Source organism: Salmo salar, chromosome ssa14, assembly GCF_905237065.1.
Source record: "Salmo salar chromosome ssa14, Ssal_v3.1, whole genome shotgun sequence".
NCBI classification, from domain to species: Eukaryota; Metazoa; Chordata; class Actinopteri; order Salmoniformes; family Salmonidae; genus Salmo; species Salmo salar.
In genome coordinates, this window is record NC_059455.1 from 30481007 (window position 1) to 30501448 (window position 20442).

The 20442-nt window shown below is 42.7% G+C and overlaps 1 protein-coding gene across 7 annotated transcripts in view; it reads left to right on the top strand.

The window, feature by feature from the left end:
• The first annotated feature begins 10288 nt into the window (after nucleotides 1–10288).
• Nucleotides 10289–20442, top strand: part of LOC106569131 (dystrobrevin alpha) — a 37586-nt gene continuing 27432 nt past the window's right edge. For 6 of the 7 annotated variants that reach the window (XR_001320442.2, XR_001320445.2, XR_001320443.2 and 3 more), the window contains exons 1-6: nucleotides 12096–12378; nucleotides 15657–15724; nucleotides 16051–16131; nucleotides 17162–17375; nucleotides 19506–19591; nucleotides 20177–20331. Coding sequence is in view for 2 of the 7 variants with exons in the window: in XM_014140132.2 (XP_013995607.1) it covers nucleotides 12362–12378; nucleotides 15657–15724; nucleotides 16051–16131; nucleotides 17162–17375; nucleotides 19506–19591; nucleotides 20177–20331 (621 nt within the window). In the remaining 5 variants the exon portion in view is untranslated. Of the gene's footprint in view, nucleotides 10525–12095; nucleotides 12379–15656; nucleotides 15725–16050; nucleotides 16132–17161; nucleotides 17376–19505; nucleotides 19592–20176; nucleotides 20332–20442 lie in introns of those variants that run through there. The other variant, XR_001320444.2, reaches the window with a different exon arrangement.

The window sequence follows — 20442 nt, forward strand, 5'->3', positions numbered from 1 at the left end:
ATTTTGTTAGCTATTTAGCAGTCTTATGGCTTGGGGATAGAAGCTGTTCAGGAGCCTGTTGGTGACTTGATGTACCGGTTCCTGTGCTGAAGCAGAGGCCCTCTAACATCTGCCTAAATTGGAAACCTGGTCTCAGAGCATTTTGTGTTATTCTGTACGTAAATCTTAGACATTTGGGCTAAGTTTAGGAGTTAGGTTAAAGGGTTAGGGTTAGCTAAAAGGTTAAGGTTAGGGTTAGGGGAAGGATTAGCTAAAAGGGTTAAGGTTAGGGTTAGGGGAAGGGTTAGCTAACATGCTAAGTAGTTGCAAAGTAGCTAAAGAGTAGTAAGTAGTTGAAAAGTAGCTAATTAGCTAAAATGCTAAAGTTGTCCGTGATGAGATTCAAACTCACAACCTTTGGGTTGTTAGACGTTTGTGTTATACGCCCACCCAGTTGCTAATTAGCTCGAATGCAAAAGTTGTCCATGATGAGATTTGAACTCACAACCTTTGGGTTGTTAGACGTTTGTGTTATACGCCCACCCAGTTGTTAATTAGCTCAAATGCAAAAGTTGTCCATGATGAGATTCGAACTCACAACCTTTGGGTAACTAGACATTTGTGTTATACATCCACCCAACCACCCTACTTTAGGTTTTGGCTTAAGTAACCAATTGTCTTATGTAACCATACCAAACTTAAAATATCATACTATTTTGAGTATCCCGGATGTACATTTACTATGTTATGTCTGGTCTATAAGACCAAGCTGGAATTGACCTACAGGCACCAACTCCACCAACTTTAAGGACTTTTGGAGTTCATTCCATATGAGGGGCGCAAAAAAACTAAAAGCAGATATACCTAACTCAGTGGAGATTGAAAGGATCTCCAGGGTTTTCCATCCCTGAGTCTGGTAACTTATGTTTGAAGGTTAACAATGAGGTAAGATATGGTAGAAGTTTATGCAAGAGGGCTTTATAGACAAGAATACTGCAATGCATCGATCTACGAGACTTCAAGGAGGACCAGCCTACTTTCTGATACAAAACATAATTATGTGCACTGAACCTATCGGCCGTAATAAAGCGCAATGCGTTATAATAAAATGCTTCAAATGGCTTCAATATAGCATTCATATAGACGATATCGCCATATAATAATAACCAGAATTAATGTTGACTAAATTATTTGTTTCCTACTATTTAAGAAAAGACAGGACCTGTTACTATAGAAGAAGCCTATTTTAATGATTAATTTCTTAACTAACTCATCAACATGCTTTTTAAAAGATAGCTTTTCGTCAATCCAGATACCCAGATATTTATAAGCAGGGCGATCAATGAAGGCACCATCCAAAGTACCCATGCATAAATCATCAGATACATGTTTACTTGATTTGGAAAATAACATATACTTGGTTTTACCTGCACTAAGTACCAATTTCAGTTCAACAAAGGCTTTCTGTAAGGTAATAAAGGCAGATTCACGCTCTGACAGAGCCTGGTCAGCTGCGGGGGCACTAGCATACATCACAGTGTCATCTGCATACAGGTTCATTTGTATTTATTTTGTACAGATAAACCAATATTGTTGATGTAAATAGTGAAAAGAACCGGACCAAAAATTGATCCCAGTGTCATGTCCAGAAAACCTGATTAAACACATCAGTAAATACACACTGTGTTCTGTACTACAAGTTGTACTGAGAATACATACAATTACCACTTTACAAGCAGAGAGACTGGAAAAGGATTATCAAATGTGACTGAAGTTTGCCACTATCTCAAGGAGCAAACTTCATTTAGAAGAACACCATAGCAAACAGTTGCAAGCCAACAAAACAGTTGCAAAACGTTTTGCAATGGAAATTGTTTACTCCAAACGGAAAACGTTTTGCAACGAAAACGAGAGTTTCTATTGGACAAATTCAGGTAGGTCCCTCCTTGTTTCCTTGTTTGATTCTGTTTGCTTCTGTTGGCTTTCGTTTGGTTCCTAATGAATACAGAAAAGTCTATACGTGGACCCAACTCTGACATCACCCTATTGAAGTTATAATGTAAACTGCAAATTGCCTATGCCCACTGCATCTTGCCTATGCCGTTTTATACCATCACTCATTCATATATTTTTTTATGTACATATTCTTATTCATTCCTTTACACTTGTGTGTATAAGGTAATTGTTTTGAAATTGTTAGGTTAGATTACTCGTTAGATATTACTGCATTGTCGGAACTAGAAGCACAAGCATTTAGCTACACTCGCATAAACATCTGCTAACCATGTGTATGTGACAAATACAATTTGATTTGATTTGATTTTGATTTGATTTTAAACGGTTAAGGTAAGGGTTAAGGTTAGGGTGAAGTTAGGTAAGGGTTATGGTCAGGGTAAGAATTAGGATTAGGGTTCTAGTGAATACACCCCAGGTGGAGGTGCATCCAGAGTCACACCTGCAACCAATCAAAGAAGACAAACAGAACCACTATAACCAGGTCTTTCAGAGGAAAACACAATGTTGTTGTCCTTTGCATCCTCTCTATCTGTGTATCTGAGGGGGATGTTCTGTCTTTTAAAAAAGAGGCAAAGCTTACTCTGACAGTGGCCACTGATGAACATAAACCAAGCTGCTATTTCTGTTCTTATCTGATTTTGATGTGATATGCAGATTTCTCTCATCAGTACTCACCATTTCAACAACAACAACAACAAAAGAGTGTGCCAAGAGTGTGCAAAGCTGCCATCAAGGCAAAGGGAGGCTACTTTGAAGAATCTCAAATATAAAATATTTTTTGATTTGTTTAACACTTTTTTTGGTTACTCCCTGATTCTATATGTGTTATTTCATAGTTTTGATGTCTTCACTATTATTCTACAATGTAGAAAATAGTAAAAATAAAGAAAAACCCTTGAATGAGTAGGTGTGTCCAAACTTTTGACTGGTACTGTATTGTCACGACTCCTGCCGAAGTCGACCCCTCTCCTTGTTCGGGCGGCGTTCGGCGGTCGACTTCACCGGCTTACTAGTTGCCACCGATCGATGTTTCACTGTTCGTTTGGTTTTGTCTTTATTGTGTACACCTGTTTTGATTTTCCCTAATTATGTTCATTATTTAAACCTCTGCATTTCCTGTTTGTCTTGTCGGTGATTGTTTGTCTGTTTTATGTAGTTGGAGGTGTTTTTTCCAAACTATGTATTTTGATGAGAAGATTAATGGATAATTTTAGTAAACACGTTTTGTTTACCTTTATCCCTGTGTCCTGCGCCTGACTCCTCCACTTCTCTAAGAAAAGCATTACAGAATCACCGACCTGAAATGGAGTCAGCAGGAGCAGCCAGTTCTCCTAGTCATATAGAGGAGCGCGTTCAGCAGCAGGCGAATATGATCCAGGATCTAATGACTGCCATGGATTGCGTGCTGCTGACCATGGAGAGAGTGGAGAGGAAAGCATGTCCCGTCGACCCAGCCACACCACCGCCCAGCACACCTCTGGATCTTAACTATCCAACCGCCGTCTGGATCCGGTGGGATTCGGCTCTCGCTCCCGGGAGCGTATGACGGAGCAGCTGCCGGGTGTCAGGGGTTCCTACTCCAGCTGGAGCTCTACCTGGCGGCTGTCCGGCCGCCGCCCTCGGGACGCGAGAGAGTGAGCGCCCTCATCTCCTGTTTGACTGGTAAAGCCCTAGAGTGGGCCAACGCCATCTGGGAGGTGGAAGACCCGACTCGGGATAACTACGAGGACTTCTACCGCCGCTTTCGGGCAGTAGTTGATCATCCACCAGAAGGAAAAGCGGCGGGAGAGCGCTTGTTCCATTTAAAGCAGGAGATGAGGAGCGCTCGGGAGTTTGCACTGGATTTTAGAACTCTGGCGGCTGGTGCAGGATGGAATGAGCGGGCCCTGATCGATCACTACAAGTGTGGTTTGCGAGAGGATGTTCGTAGGGAGCTAGCATGCAGGGACACCACCCTCCACCTGGACCAGCTGGTGGACTTATCGATCCAGCTGGATAACCTGCTGGCCTCCCGCGGACGTCCGGATCGGGGTCCGTTGGTTCCATCCTCCAGTCCCTTAGACCCAACACCGATGGAGTTGGGCGGGGCTGGTACTAGGGAGACCGGAGGGGAAACCGTTCCATGCACCAGAGGTGACCGCAGAGGACACACTGCTGGTCGGTGCTGGGGAGGTTTTCCAGGTAGTCGAGGTGGTAGGCGGAACACTGGTGGTTCATCTCAGGTGAGTAGGCACACGACTCACCCAGACCCCCCTGTTGCTTACGTGGTTATCTATAAGCTTTCCGGGTTTTCCCCGCATTCCCAGCATAAGGCGCTAGTAGATTCAGGCGCAGCTGGGAACTTTATAGATCGGTCTTTGGCCAATAGATTAGGGATTCCTATTGTTCCCGTTGATGTTCCCTTCCCTATACATGCCATAGATAGTCGTCCTTTGGGGTCTGGGCTGATTAGGGAGGTCACAGTTCCCATTGCTATGGTGACGCAGGAGAGTCATGAAGAGAGTATTAGTCTCTTTCTGATTGACGCTCCTGCGTTTCCCGTTGTGTTGGGGCTTCCCTGGTTGGCTTCTCATGATCCTATTATTTCGTGGCAACAGAGGGTTCTCAAGGGATGGTCCTGTCAGTGTTCAGGGAGGTGTTTAGGTGTTTCCTTAGGTGCCACTACGGTGGAAAGTCCAAACCAGGTTTCCACCATGCACATTCCTCCCGAATATGCCGATTTGGCAATCGCCTTCTGTAAAATCAAGGCGACTCAATTACCACCCCATCGACCGGGGGATTGTGCGATAAATCTCCTGGAGGGTGCTGCACTTCCCAGGAGTCACGTGTATCCTCTGTCACAGGAGGAGACGGCGGCTATGGAAACATATGTCGCTGAATCTCTGGGACAGGGATACATTCGGCCCTCCATTTCACCTGTCTCCTCGAGCTTATTTTTTGTGAAGAAAAAGGATGGAGGTTTACGCCCGTGCATTGACTATCGAGGTTTGAACCAGATTACTGTGAAATACAGTTACCCGCTACCTCTGATCGCCAGTATGACAGAGTCATTGCTTGGGGCGCGCTTCTTCACAAAATTGGACCTCAGGAGCGCGTACAACCTGGTGCGTATCAGGGTAGGGGATGAGTGGAAGACGGCATTTAGCACTACATCTGGGCACTATGAGTACCTCGTCATGCCGTATGGGTTAATGAATGCTCCATCCGTCTTCCAATCATTTGTGGATGAGATCTTCAGGGACCTGCACGGGCGGGGTGTAGTGGTGTATATAGATGATATTCTCATATACTCCACCACCCGCACTGAGCATGTGTCCCTTGTGCGTACGGTGCTTGGTCGACTGTTGGAGCATGACCTTTATGTCAAGGCGGAGAAATGTCTGTTCTTTCAACAGTCCGTCTCCTTCCTTGGGTACCGTTTGTCTGCGTCAGGGGTGGAGATGGAGACTGACCGCATTTCAGCCGTGCGTAATTGGCCAACTCCAACCACGGTAAAGGAGGTGCAGCGGTTTTTAGGGTTTACCAACTAGTACTGGAGGTTTATCCGGGGCTTTGGCCAGGTGCCAGCTCCCATTACCTCCTTACTGAAGGGGGGACCGGTGCGGTTGCGGTGGTCGGCTGAGGCGGACAGAGCTTTTGGTAACCTGAAGGCTCTGTTTACCACGGCTCCAGTGCTGGCGCATCCTGATCCCTCCTTAGCGTTCATAGTTGAGGTGGATGCATCCGAGGCTGGAATAGGGGCTGGAATAGGGGCTGTGCTATCTCAGCGCTCGGGTAACCCACCAAAACTCCGCCCCTGTGCTTTCTTTTCGAAGAAGCTCAGCCCGGCGGAGCGAAACTATGACGTGGGGGATAGGGAGTTGTTAGCTGTTGTCGGGGCTCTGAAAGCGTGGAGACATTGGCTTGAGGGGGCTAGACACCCTTTCCTCATTTGGACTGACCACCGAAATCTGGAGTATATTCGGGCAGCGAGGAGACTGAACCCTCGCCAGGCTAGGTGGGCTATGTTTTTCACACGCTTTTCTTTCACTCTTTCCTATAAACCAGGTTCCCAGAACGTCAAGGCAGACGCACTGTCCCGGCTGTATGATACAGAGGAGCGGTCCACAGAGCCCACTCCCATAATTCCAGCCTCATGCCTGGTGGCACCGGTGGTATGGGAGGTGGACGCGGACATCGAACGGGCGTCACGTGCAGAACCCACTCCCTCCCAGTGTCCCGTTGGGCGCGTGTACGTGCCGTTTGATGTTCGCGATCGTTTGATCTGTTGGGCCCACACATCACCCTCCTCTGGTCATCCTGGTATAGGTCGGACGGTGCGCTGCCTTACGGGGAAGTACTGGTGGCCCACGTTAGCCAAGGACATGAGGGTTTATGTCTCCTCCTGTTCGGTATGCGCACAGTGCAAGGCACCTAGACATCTGCCCAGAGGGAAATTACAACCCCTTCCCGTTCCGCAATGACCGTGGTCACACCTATCGGTGGATTTCGTGACGGATCTTCCCCCGTCACGGGGTAACACCACGATCCTGGTCGTTGTGGATCGGTTTTCTAAGTCCTGCCGTCTCCTTCCTTTGCCCGGTCTCCCTACGGCCCTACAGACTGCGGAGGCCCTATTCACCCATGTATTCCGGCACTACGGGGTGCCTGAGGATATAGTCTGATCGGGGTCCCCAATTTACGTCTAGAGTCTGGAGGGCGTTTATGGAACGCCTGGGGGTCTCGGTCAGTCTTACCTCAGGGTTCCACCCCGAGAGTAACGGGCATGTGGAAAGAGTCAACCAAGAGGTGGGTAGGTTTCTGCGGTCCTATTGCCAGGACCGGCCGGGAGAGTGGGCATCATTTATCCCTTGGGCGTGGATGGCCCAAAATTCCCTACGCCACTCTTCCACTAACCTTACCCCTTTTCAGCGTGTGCTAGGGTATCAGCCGGTCCTGGCACCATGGCATCAGAGCCAGATCGAGGCTCCTGCGGTGGATGAATGGTTTCGGCACTCGGAGGAGACATGGAACGCTGCCCATGTACGTCTTCAACGAGCCATCAGGCGGCAAAAGGCGAGTGCCGACAGCCACCGCAGTGAGGCCCCGGTTTATGCACCGGGGGATCGGGTCTGGCTCTCGACCCGAAACCTGCCCCTTCACCTGCCCTGCTGGAAGCTGGGTCCGCGGTTTGTGGGGCCATTTAAAGTCCTGAGGAGATTGAACGAGGTTTGTTATAGGTTACAACTTCCCCCTGATTATCATATTAACCCCTCGTTCCATGTGTCTCTCCTCAGGCCGGTGGTGACTGGTCCGCTCCAGCAGTCGGAGGTACGGGAGGTTCCTCCGCCCCCTCTGGACATCGAGGGGGCCCCGGCATATACCGTACGAGCCATTATGGACTCCAGACGTCGGGCGGGGGGCCTTCAGTACCTCGTGGAGTGGGAGGGGTACGGCCCGGAGGAGCGAAGCTGGGTATCGGCGGAAGACATCCTGGATCCGTCGTTAATCCAGGATTTTCACCGCTTCCGTCCGGATCGCCCTGCTCCTCGTCCTCCGGGTCGTCCCCGAGGCCGGTGTCGGCGCGCTGCTGGAGCCGCGCGTCGGGGGGGGGGTACTGTCACGACTCCCGCCGAAGTCGACCCCTCTCCTTGTTCGGGCGGCGTTCGGCGGTCGACTTCACCGGCTTACTAGTTGCCACCGATCGATGTTTCACTGTTTGTTTGGTTTTGTCTTTATTGTGTACACCTGTTTTGATTTTCCCTAATTATGTTCATTATTTAAACCTCTGCATTTCCTGTTTGTCTTGTCGGTGATTGTTTGTCTGTTTTATGTAGTTGGAGGTGTTTTTTCCAAACTATGTATTTTGATGAGAAGATTAATGGATAATTTTAGTAAACACGTTTTGTTTACCTTTATCCCTGTGTCCTGCGCCTGACTCCTCCACTTCTCTAAGAAAAGCATTACATGTATATATATTTATATATATATACAGTTGTAACGATCGTCGTCGGGTGCTGAGGAAGCGGACCAAAACGCAGCTGGGAGCGAACACATGTTTATTCTTACACCGAAATAAACACGTACACAAAAACAAGACAAGGCCGATACGTTAACTTGCTCAAACAAAGAGACAACACCCCACAAACAGCGTGGGGAAAAAGGAACTTAAATGTGATCCCAATCAGAGACAACTAGCGACAGCTGTCTCTGATTGGGAATCGACAGAACCCAACATAGAAATAACCCACATAGAGCTAACACAAGGCTATAACGCAAACATAGAAAGCAAACCAAGGAAAAATACCCAACATGACACACCCTGACCCAAAATACCCGAGTTCACCTGGTCAGGGCGTGACAACAGTGGGGCAAAAAAGTATTTAGTCAGCCACCAATATTGTGCAAGTTCTCCCACTTAAAAAGATGAGAGAGGCCTGTAATTTTCATCATAGGTACACGTCAACTATGACAGACAAAATGAGAAAAAATTCCAGAAAATCACATTGTAGGATTTTTTATGAATTTATTTGCAAATTATGGTGGAAAATAAGTATTTGGTCAATAACAAAAGTTTATCTCAATACTTTGTTATATACCCTTTGTTGGCAATGACCAGGTCAAACGTTTTCTGTAAGTCTTCACAAGGTTTTCACACACTGTTGCTGGTATTTTGGCCCATTCCTCCATGCAGATCTCCTCTAGAGCAGTGATGTTTTGGGGCTGTTGCTGGGCAACACGGACTTTCAACTCCCTCCAAAGATTTTCTATGGGGTTGAGATCTGGAGACTGGCTAGGCCACTCCAGGACCTTGAAATGCTTCTTACGAAGCCACTCCTTCGTTGCCCGGGCGGTGTGTTTGGGATCATTGTCAAGCTGAAAGACCCAGCCACGTTTCATCTTCAATGCCCTTGACATAGAAATGTCCTTGTTTTTGAAAGAAAAGCACATTTATTGTCCATTAAAATAACATAAAATTGATCAGACATACAGTGTAGACATCGTTAATGTTGTAAATGACTAGTGTAGCTGGAAACGGCTGATTTTTTATGTTTATATCTACATAGGCGTACAGAGGCCCATTACCAGCAACCATCACTCCTGTGTTCCAATGGCACGTTGTGTTAGCTAATCCAAGTTTATCATTTTAAACGCTAATTGATCATTAGAAAACCCTTTTGCAGTTAGGTTAGCACAGCTGAAAACTGTTGTTCTGATTAAAGAAGCAGTCAGTGGGAGGCCCCAGTGCACAACTGAGCAAGAGGACAAGTACATTAGAGTGTCTAGTTTGAGAAGAGTTCTTCTGTCCAGTGTCTGTGTTATTTTGCCCATCTTAATCTTTTATTTATATTGGCCAGTCTGAGATATGGATTTTTATTTGCAACTCTGCCTAGAAGGCCAGCATCCCGGAGTTGCCTCATCACTGTTGACGTTGAGACTGGTGTTTTGCGTGTACTATTTAATGAAGCTGCCAGATGAGAATTTGTGAGGTGTCTGTTTCTCAAACTAGACACTCTAATGTACTTGTCCTCTTGCTCAGTTGTGCACCGGGGCCTCCCACTCCTCTTTCTATTCTGGTTAGAGCCAGTTTACGCTGTTTATGCTGTTCTGTGAAGGGAGTAGTACACAGCGTTGTTCGAGATCTTCAGTTTCTTGGCAATTTCTCACATGGAATAGCCTTCATAACTCAGAACAAGAATAAACTGACTAGGTTCAGAAGAAAGGTCTTTGTTTCTGGCCGTTTTGAGCCTGTAATCGAACCCACAAATGCTGATGCTCCAGATACTCAACCAGTTTAAAAAAGGGCAATTTTATTGCTTCTTTAATCAGAACAACAGTTTTCAGCTGTGCTAACATAATTGCAAAAGGGTTTTCAAATGATCAATTAGCCTTTTAAAATTAGAAACTTGGATTAGCTAACACAACGTGCCATTGGAACACAGGAGTGATGGTTGCTGATAATGGGCCTCTGTAAGCATATATATTCCATAAAAAAATCTGCCGTTTCCGGCTACAATAGTCATTTACAACATTAACAATGTCTGTATTTCTGATCAATTTGATGTTATTTTAATGGACAAAAATTGCGCTTTCATTTAAAAAACAAGGACATTTCTATGTCTCCCCAAACTTTTAGTTTGGTGTATTTATAATGATAATAATAAAACAATTTGATGGGGATTGTTTCCAGACACGCACGTATACTTCCTGTGCATTGTAGTCATGGTGGATTGAATCATTACGTGTTTATATGTTTCTTTTGTCAACTTCAACATTTGTTAAGAGTACACTGACGCAAGTTAAGAGATTCCGCATTACGTCATCGGCAGAGGCCACATACTCGAAGCAAATGTTGGGTAGTGCTAACGTTACGCGAACATTTCTAATACAGCACCACTGCAAAAAGCGTTAGTAATAACAGGATTAGCAGCGTTCTAGGTGTAATGGTGAATTGATCTAAATGAATCGTAATCATATATATAGATACGGCTGACAGTTCAATTCCTGGATGTAAACAATGCAGTTTTATGACCATGCCTCGATGTCCTGGTAAGTATAGACAGCACAAATGCACTGCTACATCGGTAGTGAAACGACATTATCACTCGTTTAAAATCCAAGTTACTGTGTAGTGGGAACTAGTGAGATCGAGAAAAAAATGTATCACGAGGCAAAATGCATGCCAATTAATAGGGTTAAACTATTGACTATTTGGATGTTGTAAAAATGACACCGTTATATCGCTCATTTGTAGAGATGCTTCTGTCGTTACAGGGATACAGGTTATTTTGCAATCGTTGTGCATATAAATCTGTCATCTGTTGCCTTTCTTCACTCACCATGTGTGTTTGACAAAAAACAATGAAATATCATACTGTTTCTCAATTCTTTCTGAAATACACTAGTGCTGAGCATGATCCATTCTAGATAAAATAATCTAGTCATTGACATGGCCATCATGGCTTGTTGTAAAACTGTAATGGCATCATTAACCAACAGTTTGGTATATAGCGCATACATTTCCTACCCATCCAGTTGTTTCTGTTGTTGCGGAGATTACCTGAAGCAGCTTCACTAATCACCACTGTAAAGCTGCCAGTATCAGAGTTTTTTTTTTTCCTCCACCAAGGAGTTCACGTTGGAACACAGTGTCAGTTCAGGAACCACACAGTTCTATTCAGGAACAACAACCATAAACACGTCAAGAACACTCATGAGTTTTTGTCTTGTGGAGCAATGACCCATGGCCTCTTTGCAATGTCTCTGAGTTGTACCAGTTCAGTGCTGTCTGCCCAGGCCAGAGGCCCCATAAGCAGATAACTGACTGGTGCAACTCAGAGACAGTACACTGTCCAGTGTAATAGACTCCCAGACAGACAACATAAGACTGTTTAGACTTCTTATTAACTGACTATATAGGCTGCTATAAATACACAATTTCAATATGTGATGGGTGTTGTTATTGGTGATTTCTATACAGTTAACTTCATAACTGAACAAAGTAGACAGCTCTACACCCAGCTCTACACTGTGGTTGGAAATCAGATGCCAACATCAATTATATTCTAATGATGTAAAAATAACACTGGGCAATCAGTGGATGAAAGTAAATACATGAACAGCTGCAATATGTAGCTTATGACTCAGTCTGCAATGGGGAAATGCAGGGTCACAACTCAAGCAACTGCTCGTGTCCCGGAAATACTGTATGACAACCTGATCCAAGTAGTTTAAGACTATAAATGAAAAACACCACAGTCTCCTGTGCTTTTCTTTCTTCGGCTGTGGTAAAAATAGAGCCATAATATAAATAAGGGACTTATAAGGGAATGGTTCAGTGGGCCTGGAACTCAGTTAATAACTGGGCAAGAGAGTCTATCTATCCACTGCAGCAATAATTGTGATCATTTTAATAACACTGAGAGAAACTGACTTTATAGCCTCAGTTTGATTCTGGCAGAGGTGGAGAGTTACAAGTCATCTGCAATGTTTAGTTTATGGTGTACGATGATTTGCTCGTTTCAGGGCAGTTATTTTCTAATACTGCGAGTGTATTTGACACTGGCACAGAGCAAGAGTAATGCTTGCTGGGCAGGCGCCAAGCGAGAGGTTGGAAGGGACTGCAACTGGAGAGCCAGAAAATCTGTACAAGAATGTGGAGCCTGCTCATTTGAAGTTAAAGATAGAGGCAGCAGCACAAGCTGTGTCCTGACAGTTTCTAATTTCAGATATCTGACTGTAGCTAAGCTAACCACCGTCCAACTGAGGCTGGCTGCTTTTGTTGTCGTGCTTGCCTGGTAGAGAGGGCTTTATACTCTACAGTTGTTAAGAAGGACAAACCTTTGGAGTAGCACACAGACAGACAAGGAGAAGGAAACAGAGGAACATGGTACATTCTGAAGGGTACGTTCAACGTTGACAAGTTTGTCATCTCCTGATTTGTGTTGCTTGTAGTTTTCAATCTTCACCAGGGGAATAGTAGTTTGTGTCAATCTTAGCTATTTATTTCACAGTTTAAAAATAGCCTTTGTAAGGTCAAATACTTGGCACAAGAACTTGTCTCTGTTACTTTTGTGATATGAAAAGGGAGTTTGAGTATGTTAACATGTTATTATTAGTTAGTTATGTGTTTCTGCACTACTGTATATGAGACATCTACAGTAGATTGTTCTTGGATGATTCATTAATTATTAACTGAAAAGTGTTTTACATTGTTGTATCTTACTTCAACTAAAACTACATTACAGACAGATCATTTTTGTTTACAGTCATCTTTATTGTATAAATATAGTGTCTAGTGAATGCAGTATTTTTTTAACCAAGTTTACCCAGTGTTACCATAGAGGGCGTAACTCTGCAGAAAAGGATCTGTGTGCAGAAAAATTGTTGTCATTTTTGTTTGTATACAGTACCTTGAATTAGAATTTGTAATGAAACATTTGGAAGTTCCTGCATGTAACCTGAGGCCACTGCATAATATTTGCATATTTATCCCTTTCAATTATATAAATTCTAAAGCCTTATTTGTTGAAAAGTGGCCAGTTTTAGTAGAACGAGTGTAATGAGTCAAAGTTGTTTATAATTTCTGTTCTCATTTTATAATTGACAAGTTCTATTCTAGTTTTATTCGATTTGTAATTCCAATGTATTCAAATCCTGATTCAAACATGAATGGTGCCTGTTAGATCTTCAAGAGAAGATGCATGACGAGAGGGTGGTGAAAAACATTGCTCCACAAACTTGGACCCCTTGGACAGTGCAGCCTTGGACAGTGCAGCGAGGCATGGTGTGAGCGTTCGCTAGCTCTGCCACTCTGCCCCTGCCCCTGTGAAACACTCTTCCTTGTCTCACTCAAGTTTTTCAATGGCCTGACTTATGTTTACATACTTACATTTGTTTTGTGTCCTGAAGGTCAACCAGTAAGAACTTATCTGTCATCAGTGTTTCCCCTAGGATTTCCCCTAGTCCCTCTTGGCTGCACAGACTGTTTTTTGCTGTTTTAAAGCTAATTTCCTGCAATTCTACACATATTACCATGGGGCAGAGATAATATTTTACAGTTTTAAAGCTAGTTTCCTGTAATTCTACAACAACAAAAAATCATGGTGCTGAGAGAACATTTTCAGTTAAAGCTAATTTCCTGCAATTCTACACATTTGGACTTTTGAAGTAACTGTCCAGTGAAAATCTAACTTTTAAAAGTTAATATTCTGTTAACTCATATCCAAATAACGTTGTTGACCTATACTCGCATTTGTGGCCAAAGCATAACTTGGAGACGAACCCCATCTCAAACTTGTATCTCAAACAGACCGTTTAAAAAATGCATGCTATTTCCTCTTAAGCCTTGTTCACATTGGCAGTTTAAAGTGACTCAAATCCAATTTTTTGGCATATCCGACTTGAATCTGTTCTTTTTCCTGCATTCCGAACAACCAAAAAGCACATGGAATTGTATATTTCAAGCCACATTTCAAACCACTTTCATAGGTTCTTTTGAAATCAGATACAAATTTGATTCTTGGCCATACGGCTTGTGTCTGAATGGTCAAATCTGATTTATTTGCCCTAAAGTGGGTTTTAGACTGTTATTTGGCATATCTTGTTGCTTGCTAGTTACTCTGTTGACAGTTTGACAAGAACATGTGGTAGCTAACTAGCTTGTTCATTGTTTACAAACAAATTAGTTAATGTGCTAGAAAGCTAAACAGCTACCTAGCTAGCTACTTGACTGCTGTGGCTAGACAAAAATGACTCATTTTGAAAGTTGGATCATCTTATGCTTTGAGGCTTTAAAAGTGTTCTTATACTTTGATTTTGAACATTCAAGCAACTGGGACTCGTCCATGGCAGGCATTGTCGTCACCTTAGTTTGCTACAGAACTTCTGAGTGATAGGAAACACGAGCACCACCACCAATCAGCTTACAACACTGCGCACACACCCGCCATTACTCTGACAACTAGCGTAGCCATGTCAGCAAATAACTGTTGTCTGAACACACACAAATCCCATTTGTCACTTGTAATTTGCCATTTGGACAGTCGATATTCCAAAATGGATTTGAAAAACAAAACGGATTTGAGCATTAAGTCCTGCAGTGTGACTAAGGCTATAGAATATGATGTCATACTCCTGAGGAAGATAAACTGGCCAATCAGTGGTCTTGGGGAGAATGAGCTGGCCAATCAGTGGTCTACTGTGTTAATATTTTTAATGACCAATATATGCCCACACCATTCTGTTGTTGGGGTACACCCATACCATTCCGACATAGAAAATCTGCTTTTTAACATACTTTACCAGTTTTTGGAAGGAAAACTATTTCACTCATATTGTAGGTAATTATAGGTCATATTTCATAGGAATCTGGAAACACTGGACAGTTTTGTTAGTTCTCAAAGATGACCTTATTTAAAAATGCATAGCTCCATACTTTTTTCTACATACTGTACAGTATATCTGGTTTTAGTTGTTTAAGTTTACAATGAAAACATTTTACATCATCTTTTTTTGGAGTGGCGGCCACAATTTAAATAAATATAGAGGAAACACTGGTCATGCATGCCACCATTTATTCAAGTGAAGATGGGCAGTGTGAGGAGGTCAAAAATGCTCAGCATTGATGAAAAGAATGACCCTAAGTGTCAGTAATTTTACAGATGATGTTTGGTGATGGCCTCTAGGAACTACTGATACAGTATCCTGTGCGGATTCAGGCAAGGAAGTGAATTTAGAAAATAGTGTGTGGATAGTGACATCAAGTGGATGATGATACAGTATGTAGAGTGTAATGGTGGTGATAGCCAAGGGGATAGTGTTGCGCTTGTTGAATAGTGTGTTTAACTCTGTACTGAGAGCTCACTAAATGCATCGAGTCAGTAGGACCGTAGGACGTACATTACATGATAGAAGTTGCAGCTGAGCAGTAGCACTACTATGTGAATAATACTACAACTACTAACAAGTTGTTGAGTTAGTAGTGTCACATTCATGTATTCTAGTGGCAAATTGATTACCTGGGAAGCACTATATTTTGCTGCACACAATTTTTTGCTGCACACATTCATTCATTACAAAGGTATCACTATTAGAAAGTAAACTGTCATGGCCCAGTAGGTGTAATCCTGCTAAGTCATTACTAATGAATAGTCAGTCTGTTTTCCTCTCCTTCTGATCAGAATGATTGAAGATCGTGGGAGGAGTGGCGACATCATGGCGGAGAGACGACAACTGTTCGCAGAGATGCGTAAGTGTCCAGGGCCATCTCTAAAGAGAGACACACATTCAAACTATTATAACTATAGTATACATAATAATGTTATTAATGACATTTACCAAGTCATTTACTAGGCTACTTCTACAAAATATTAATATCGTTAGCATCCAGTATAGGCCTATACAGAAGAACAGCGTTCATTGGGAAAACTAGACAGACATCTAGTGTTAATGTCCACATGAATAGCCTATGAGCAACACTTTTCTCCCAAGAGCTCCGCACAGTCTATCCTCAGCAGCATTCCTGTGTTACTGTCTGTCATATTGCCTTTCACAATTAATGTATTTTTCCTACAGGGGCGCAAGAGTTGGATTCCATAAGATTGTCCACGTATAGAACTGCTTCCAAACTCAGATTCGTTCAGAAGAAATGCAATCGTGAGTATGGTGTGATATCCTATGTTTGATAGTAATAGTCGTGAGTATGGTGTGATATCCTGTGTTTGATAGTAATAGTCGTGAGTATGGTAGAATATCCTGTGTTTGATAGTTATAGTCGTGAGTATGGTAGAATATCCTATGTTTGATAGTAATAGTCGTGAGTATGGTGTGATATCCTGTGTTTGATAGTAATAGTCGTGAGTATGGTAGAATATCCTGTGTTTGATAGTTATAGTCGTGAGTATGGTAGAATATCCTGTGTTTGATAGTTATAGTCGTGAGTATGGTAGAATATCCTGTGTTTGATAGTAATAGTCGTGAGTATGGTAGAATATCCTGTGTTTGATAGTTATAGTCGTGAGTATGGTAGAATATCCTGTGTTTGATAGTAATAGTCGTGAGTATGGTGTGATATCCTGTGTTTGATAGTAATAGTCGTGAGTATGGTAGAATATCCTGTGTTTGATGGTTATAGTCGTGAGTATGGTAGAATATCCTATGTTTGATAGTAATAGTCGTGAGTATGGTGTGATATCCTGTGTTTGATAGTAATAGTCGTGAGTATGGTAGAATATCCTGTGTTTGATAGTTATAGTCGTGAGTATGGTAGAATATCCTGTGTTTGATAGTTATAGTCGTGAGTATGGTAGAATATCCTGTGTTTGATAGTAATAGTCGTGAGTATGGTAGAATATCCTGTGTTTGATAGTTATAGTCGTGAGTATGGTGTGATATCCTGTGTTTGATAGTTATAGTAGTGAGTATGGTGTCATATCCTGTGTTTGATAGTTATAGTAGTGAGTATGGTGTCATATCCTGTGTTTGATAGTTATAGTAGTGAGTATGGTGTCATATCCTGTGTTTGATAGTAATAGTCGTGAGTATGGTGTGATATCCTGTGTTTGATAGTAATAAAGTTGATAGTTTGATAGTAATATTAATAAAGTTGTCTTTAAAAAATGACTGCTAAAAGAGAACAGTGTCCATGCATTTCTATTGGATTCTATTCCATTCTGTTATTTTACAGTCCATTTGGTGGACATCTGGAACGTGATCGAGGCGTTCAGAGAGAACGGCCTGAACACCATGGACCTCAACACAGAGTTCACTGTGGCTCGCCTGGAAGCAATACTATCGACCATCTTCTACCAGCTCAACAAGCGCATGCCCACCACACACCAGATCAATGTGGAACAGTCCATCAGTCTGCTACTCAACTTTCTCCTGGCTGCCTATGACCCGTGAGTATCCACCATCCCCTCATTACTGTGGGACGTTCACTGAGCATGATGATGGGACGTTTTTTTTCTGTGTGTGTGTGTGTGTGTGTGTGTGTGTGTGTGTGTGTGTGTGTGTGTGTGTGTGTGTGTGTGTGTGTGTGTGTGTGTGTGTGTGTGTGTGTGTGTGTCTCGAGATCTCAGAGGGCCGAAAGAGCAGTACACACAGTCTTTCATGGGAGAATGGAAGTCCAGACTGACTGATGTTATAACGATGCAATGGTCTTACAATGTTCTTGTGCCATTGGTTCATCTTTACTTCTGATGAAAGACAAGAGAAAGTAAACAATAAAAATTATATAGTGAAGATAAATCCAATTGGGCCCTTTTTGCTTGTTTTAAGCATTATTTTTTATTTATTTAACTAAGCAAGTCAGTTAAGAACAAAGTCTTATTTACAGCCTAGGACAGTGGGTTAATTGCCTTGTTCAGGGGCAGAACAACAGATTTTTACCTTGTCAGCTCAGGGATTTGATGTAGCAACCTTTCAGTTACCAGCCCAACACTCTAACCACTATGCTACCTGCCGCCCCAGGCAGGTTGCACAGGTATAAGAGCAACTTAAAGGGATACTTCAGGATTTTGGCAATGAAGCCCTTTATTTACTTCCCCAGAGTCAGATGAACTCATGGATACCATGTTTATGTCTCTGAATCCAGTATGAAGGAAGTTAAATATCGTTTTGTGAACCAATGCTAACTACGGTTAGTGCAATGACTGGAAGTCTATGGTATGTACTAGCATGCTAGCAGTTACCATAGACTTCCAGTCATTGCTCTAATGCTACACTACATGACCAAAAGTTTGTGGACAGCTGCTCGTCGAATATCTCATTCCAAAATGATGGGCATTAATATGGAGTTGGTCCCCCTTTGCTGCTATAACAGCCTCCACTCTTCTGGGAAGGCTTTCCACTAGATGTTGGAACATTGCTATAGAGACTTGCTTCCATTCAGCCACAAGAGCATTAGTGAGGTCAGGCAATGATGCTGGGTGATTAGGCCTGGCTCACAGTCAGCGTTCCAATTCATCCCAAAGGTGTTCGATGGGGTTGAGGTCAGGGCTCTGTACAGGCCAGTCAAGTTCTTCCACACCGATCTCGATAAACCATTTCTGTATGGACTTTGTGCACGGGGGCATTGTCATGCTGAAACAGGAAAGGGCCTTTCCCAAACTGTTGCCACAAAGTTGGAAGCATAGAATCATCTAGAATGTCATTTTATGCTGTAGCGTTAAGATTTCCCTTCACTGGAACTAAGGGGCCTAGCCCAAACCATGAAAAACAATCCCAGACCATTATTCCTCCTCCCACCAAACTTTACAGTTGCCACTATGCATTGGGGCAGGTAGTGTTCTCCTGGCATCTGCCTAACCCAGATTTGTCATTGGACTGTCAGATTGTGAAGCGTAATTCATCACTTCATAGAACACGTTTCCACTGCTCCAGAGTCCAATGGCTGCGAGCTTTACACCACTCCAGCCCTTCGCTTGGCATTGCGCATGGTGATCTTAGGCTTGTGTGGGGTGCTCTGCCATGGAAACCCATTTCATGAAGCTCCCGACGAACAGTTCTTGTGCTGATGTTGCTTCCAGAGGAAGTTTGGAACCAAGGACAGACGATTTAATATATATATATATATATATATATATATATATATATATATATATATATATATATATATATATATATATATATAATCCTAAAACTGTGCCAGGTTGAAAGTTACTGCGCTCTTCAGTATGTTTGTCTATAGATATTGCATGGCTGTGTGCTCGATTTTATACACCTGTCAGCAACGGGTGTGGCTGATATAGCTGAATCCACAAATTTGAAGGGTTGTCCACGTACTTTTGTTTATATATTGTAGTTAGCAATTATGCTAACGCTAGTTAGCAACTTCATCCAAACTGCACGCAGAGATATAAAAATGGTATTGACGAGTTAATCTGACTCTGGGGAACTAGATAAAATCCTGAAGTATCATTTTAATGTTAAAATGTTTAAATCATTGCAAGTATTATTCTCAAACTGTATATTCTTGACCTGTTCAAATTATACAAGTATACAAATACTAAACACATTTCCTCTTTTAGGGAAGGCCTCGGAAAAATGTCTGTCTTTGTTGTGAAGATGGCCCTGGCAACCATCTGCGGAGGAAAGATTTTGGATAAATTAAGATGTAAGCTCACCCGTTCATCTTTGTTAAGAATAATACATTAGAGAGAGAATTAACCATTTGCAGAGAGTTAATTGTCAATGTTAGCTTTTTGTTAACTTCTTAATAGTTATCCTGCACAATTTAAAATGTGTTTAGTCAGTGAAGTCTCTCTATCGAGGAATTTAGTGATACAACACATTTTGGTTCCAGTGGGTTTTTTCCTTGAAGTCTGTCTGCCTGCACTATTGTTCCTAGATGAAAAAGAGAACAGTGGCCCTTAACTCTCCACTGCTGGGAGAAGTCATTGTTTATAATCTGAAGGATAGGGTTTATTACATAATCCGCCAAATCTAGTGCATCAGACAGCCGCAGCAACTCATGGGGAAAGTAAATGGAAGGTTAGGGTATTTTAGCTTATGTTTTGTGGTAATTACTGTGTATTGCTACACAGCTTTAATTTGTTTTTGTTCTTTGTAAATGCAATACACAGCATGATTGCACTGTCTAATGCTGCAATTAGCTAACAATGGTGACAGCTGACAATTAATTTGATAAATTATTTATATATATTTTGCAGTAATGCCTCCCCTCCCATTTTCTGCCCAGATATTTTTTCACAGATATCAGACCCTGGTGGCATAATGGTGTACTCCCAATTCGACCAGTTTCTGAGGGAGGTTCTCAAATTGCCAATGACTGTTTTTGAGGGGCCTTCCTTTGGCTATACTGAGCAAGCCACAAGAACCTGCTTTGCACAGCAGGTAAGAGTCCCCAACTACACTGAAAATTAACATACATTTTCAAGTAAATCAATGAATGAATGAATGAATAACACACTATAGGTATAGAGACTGGATGGCTGTTGTAATTGT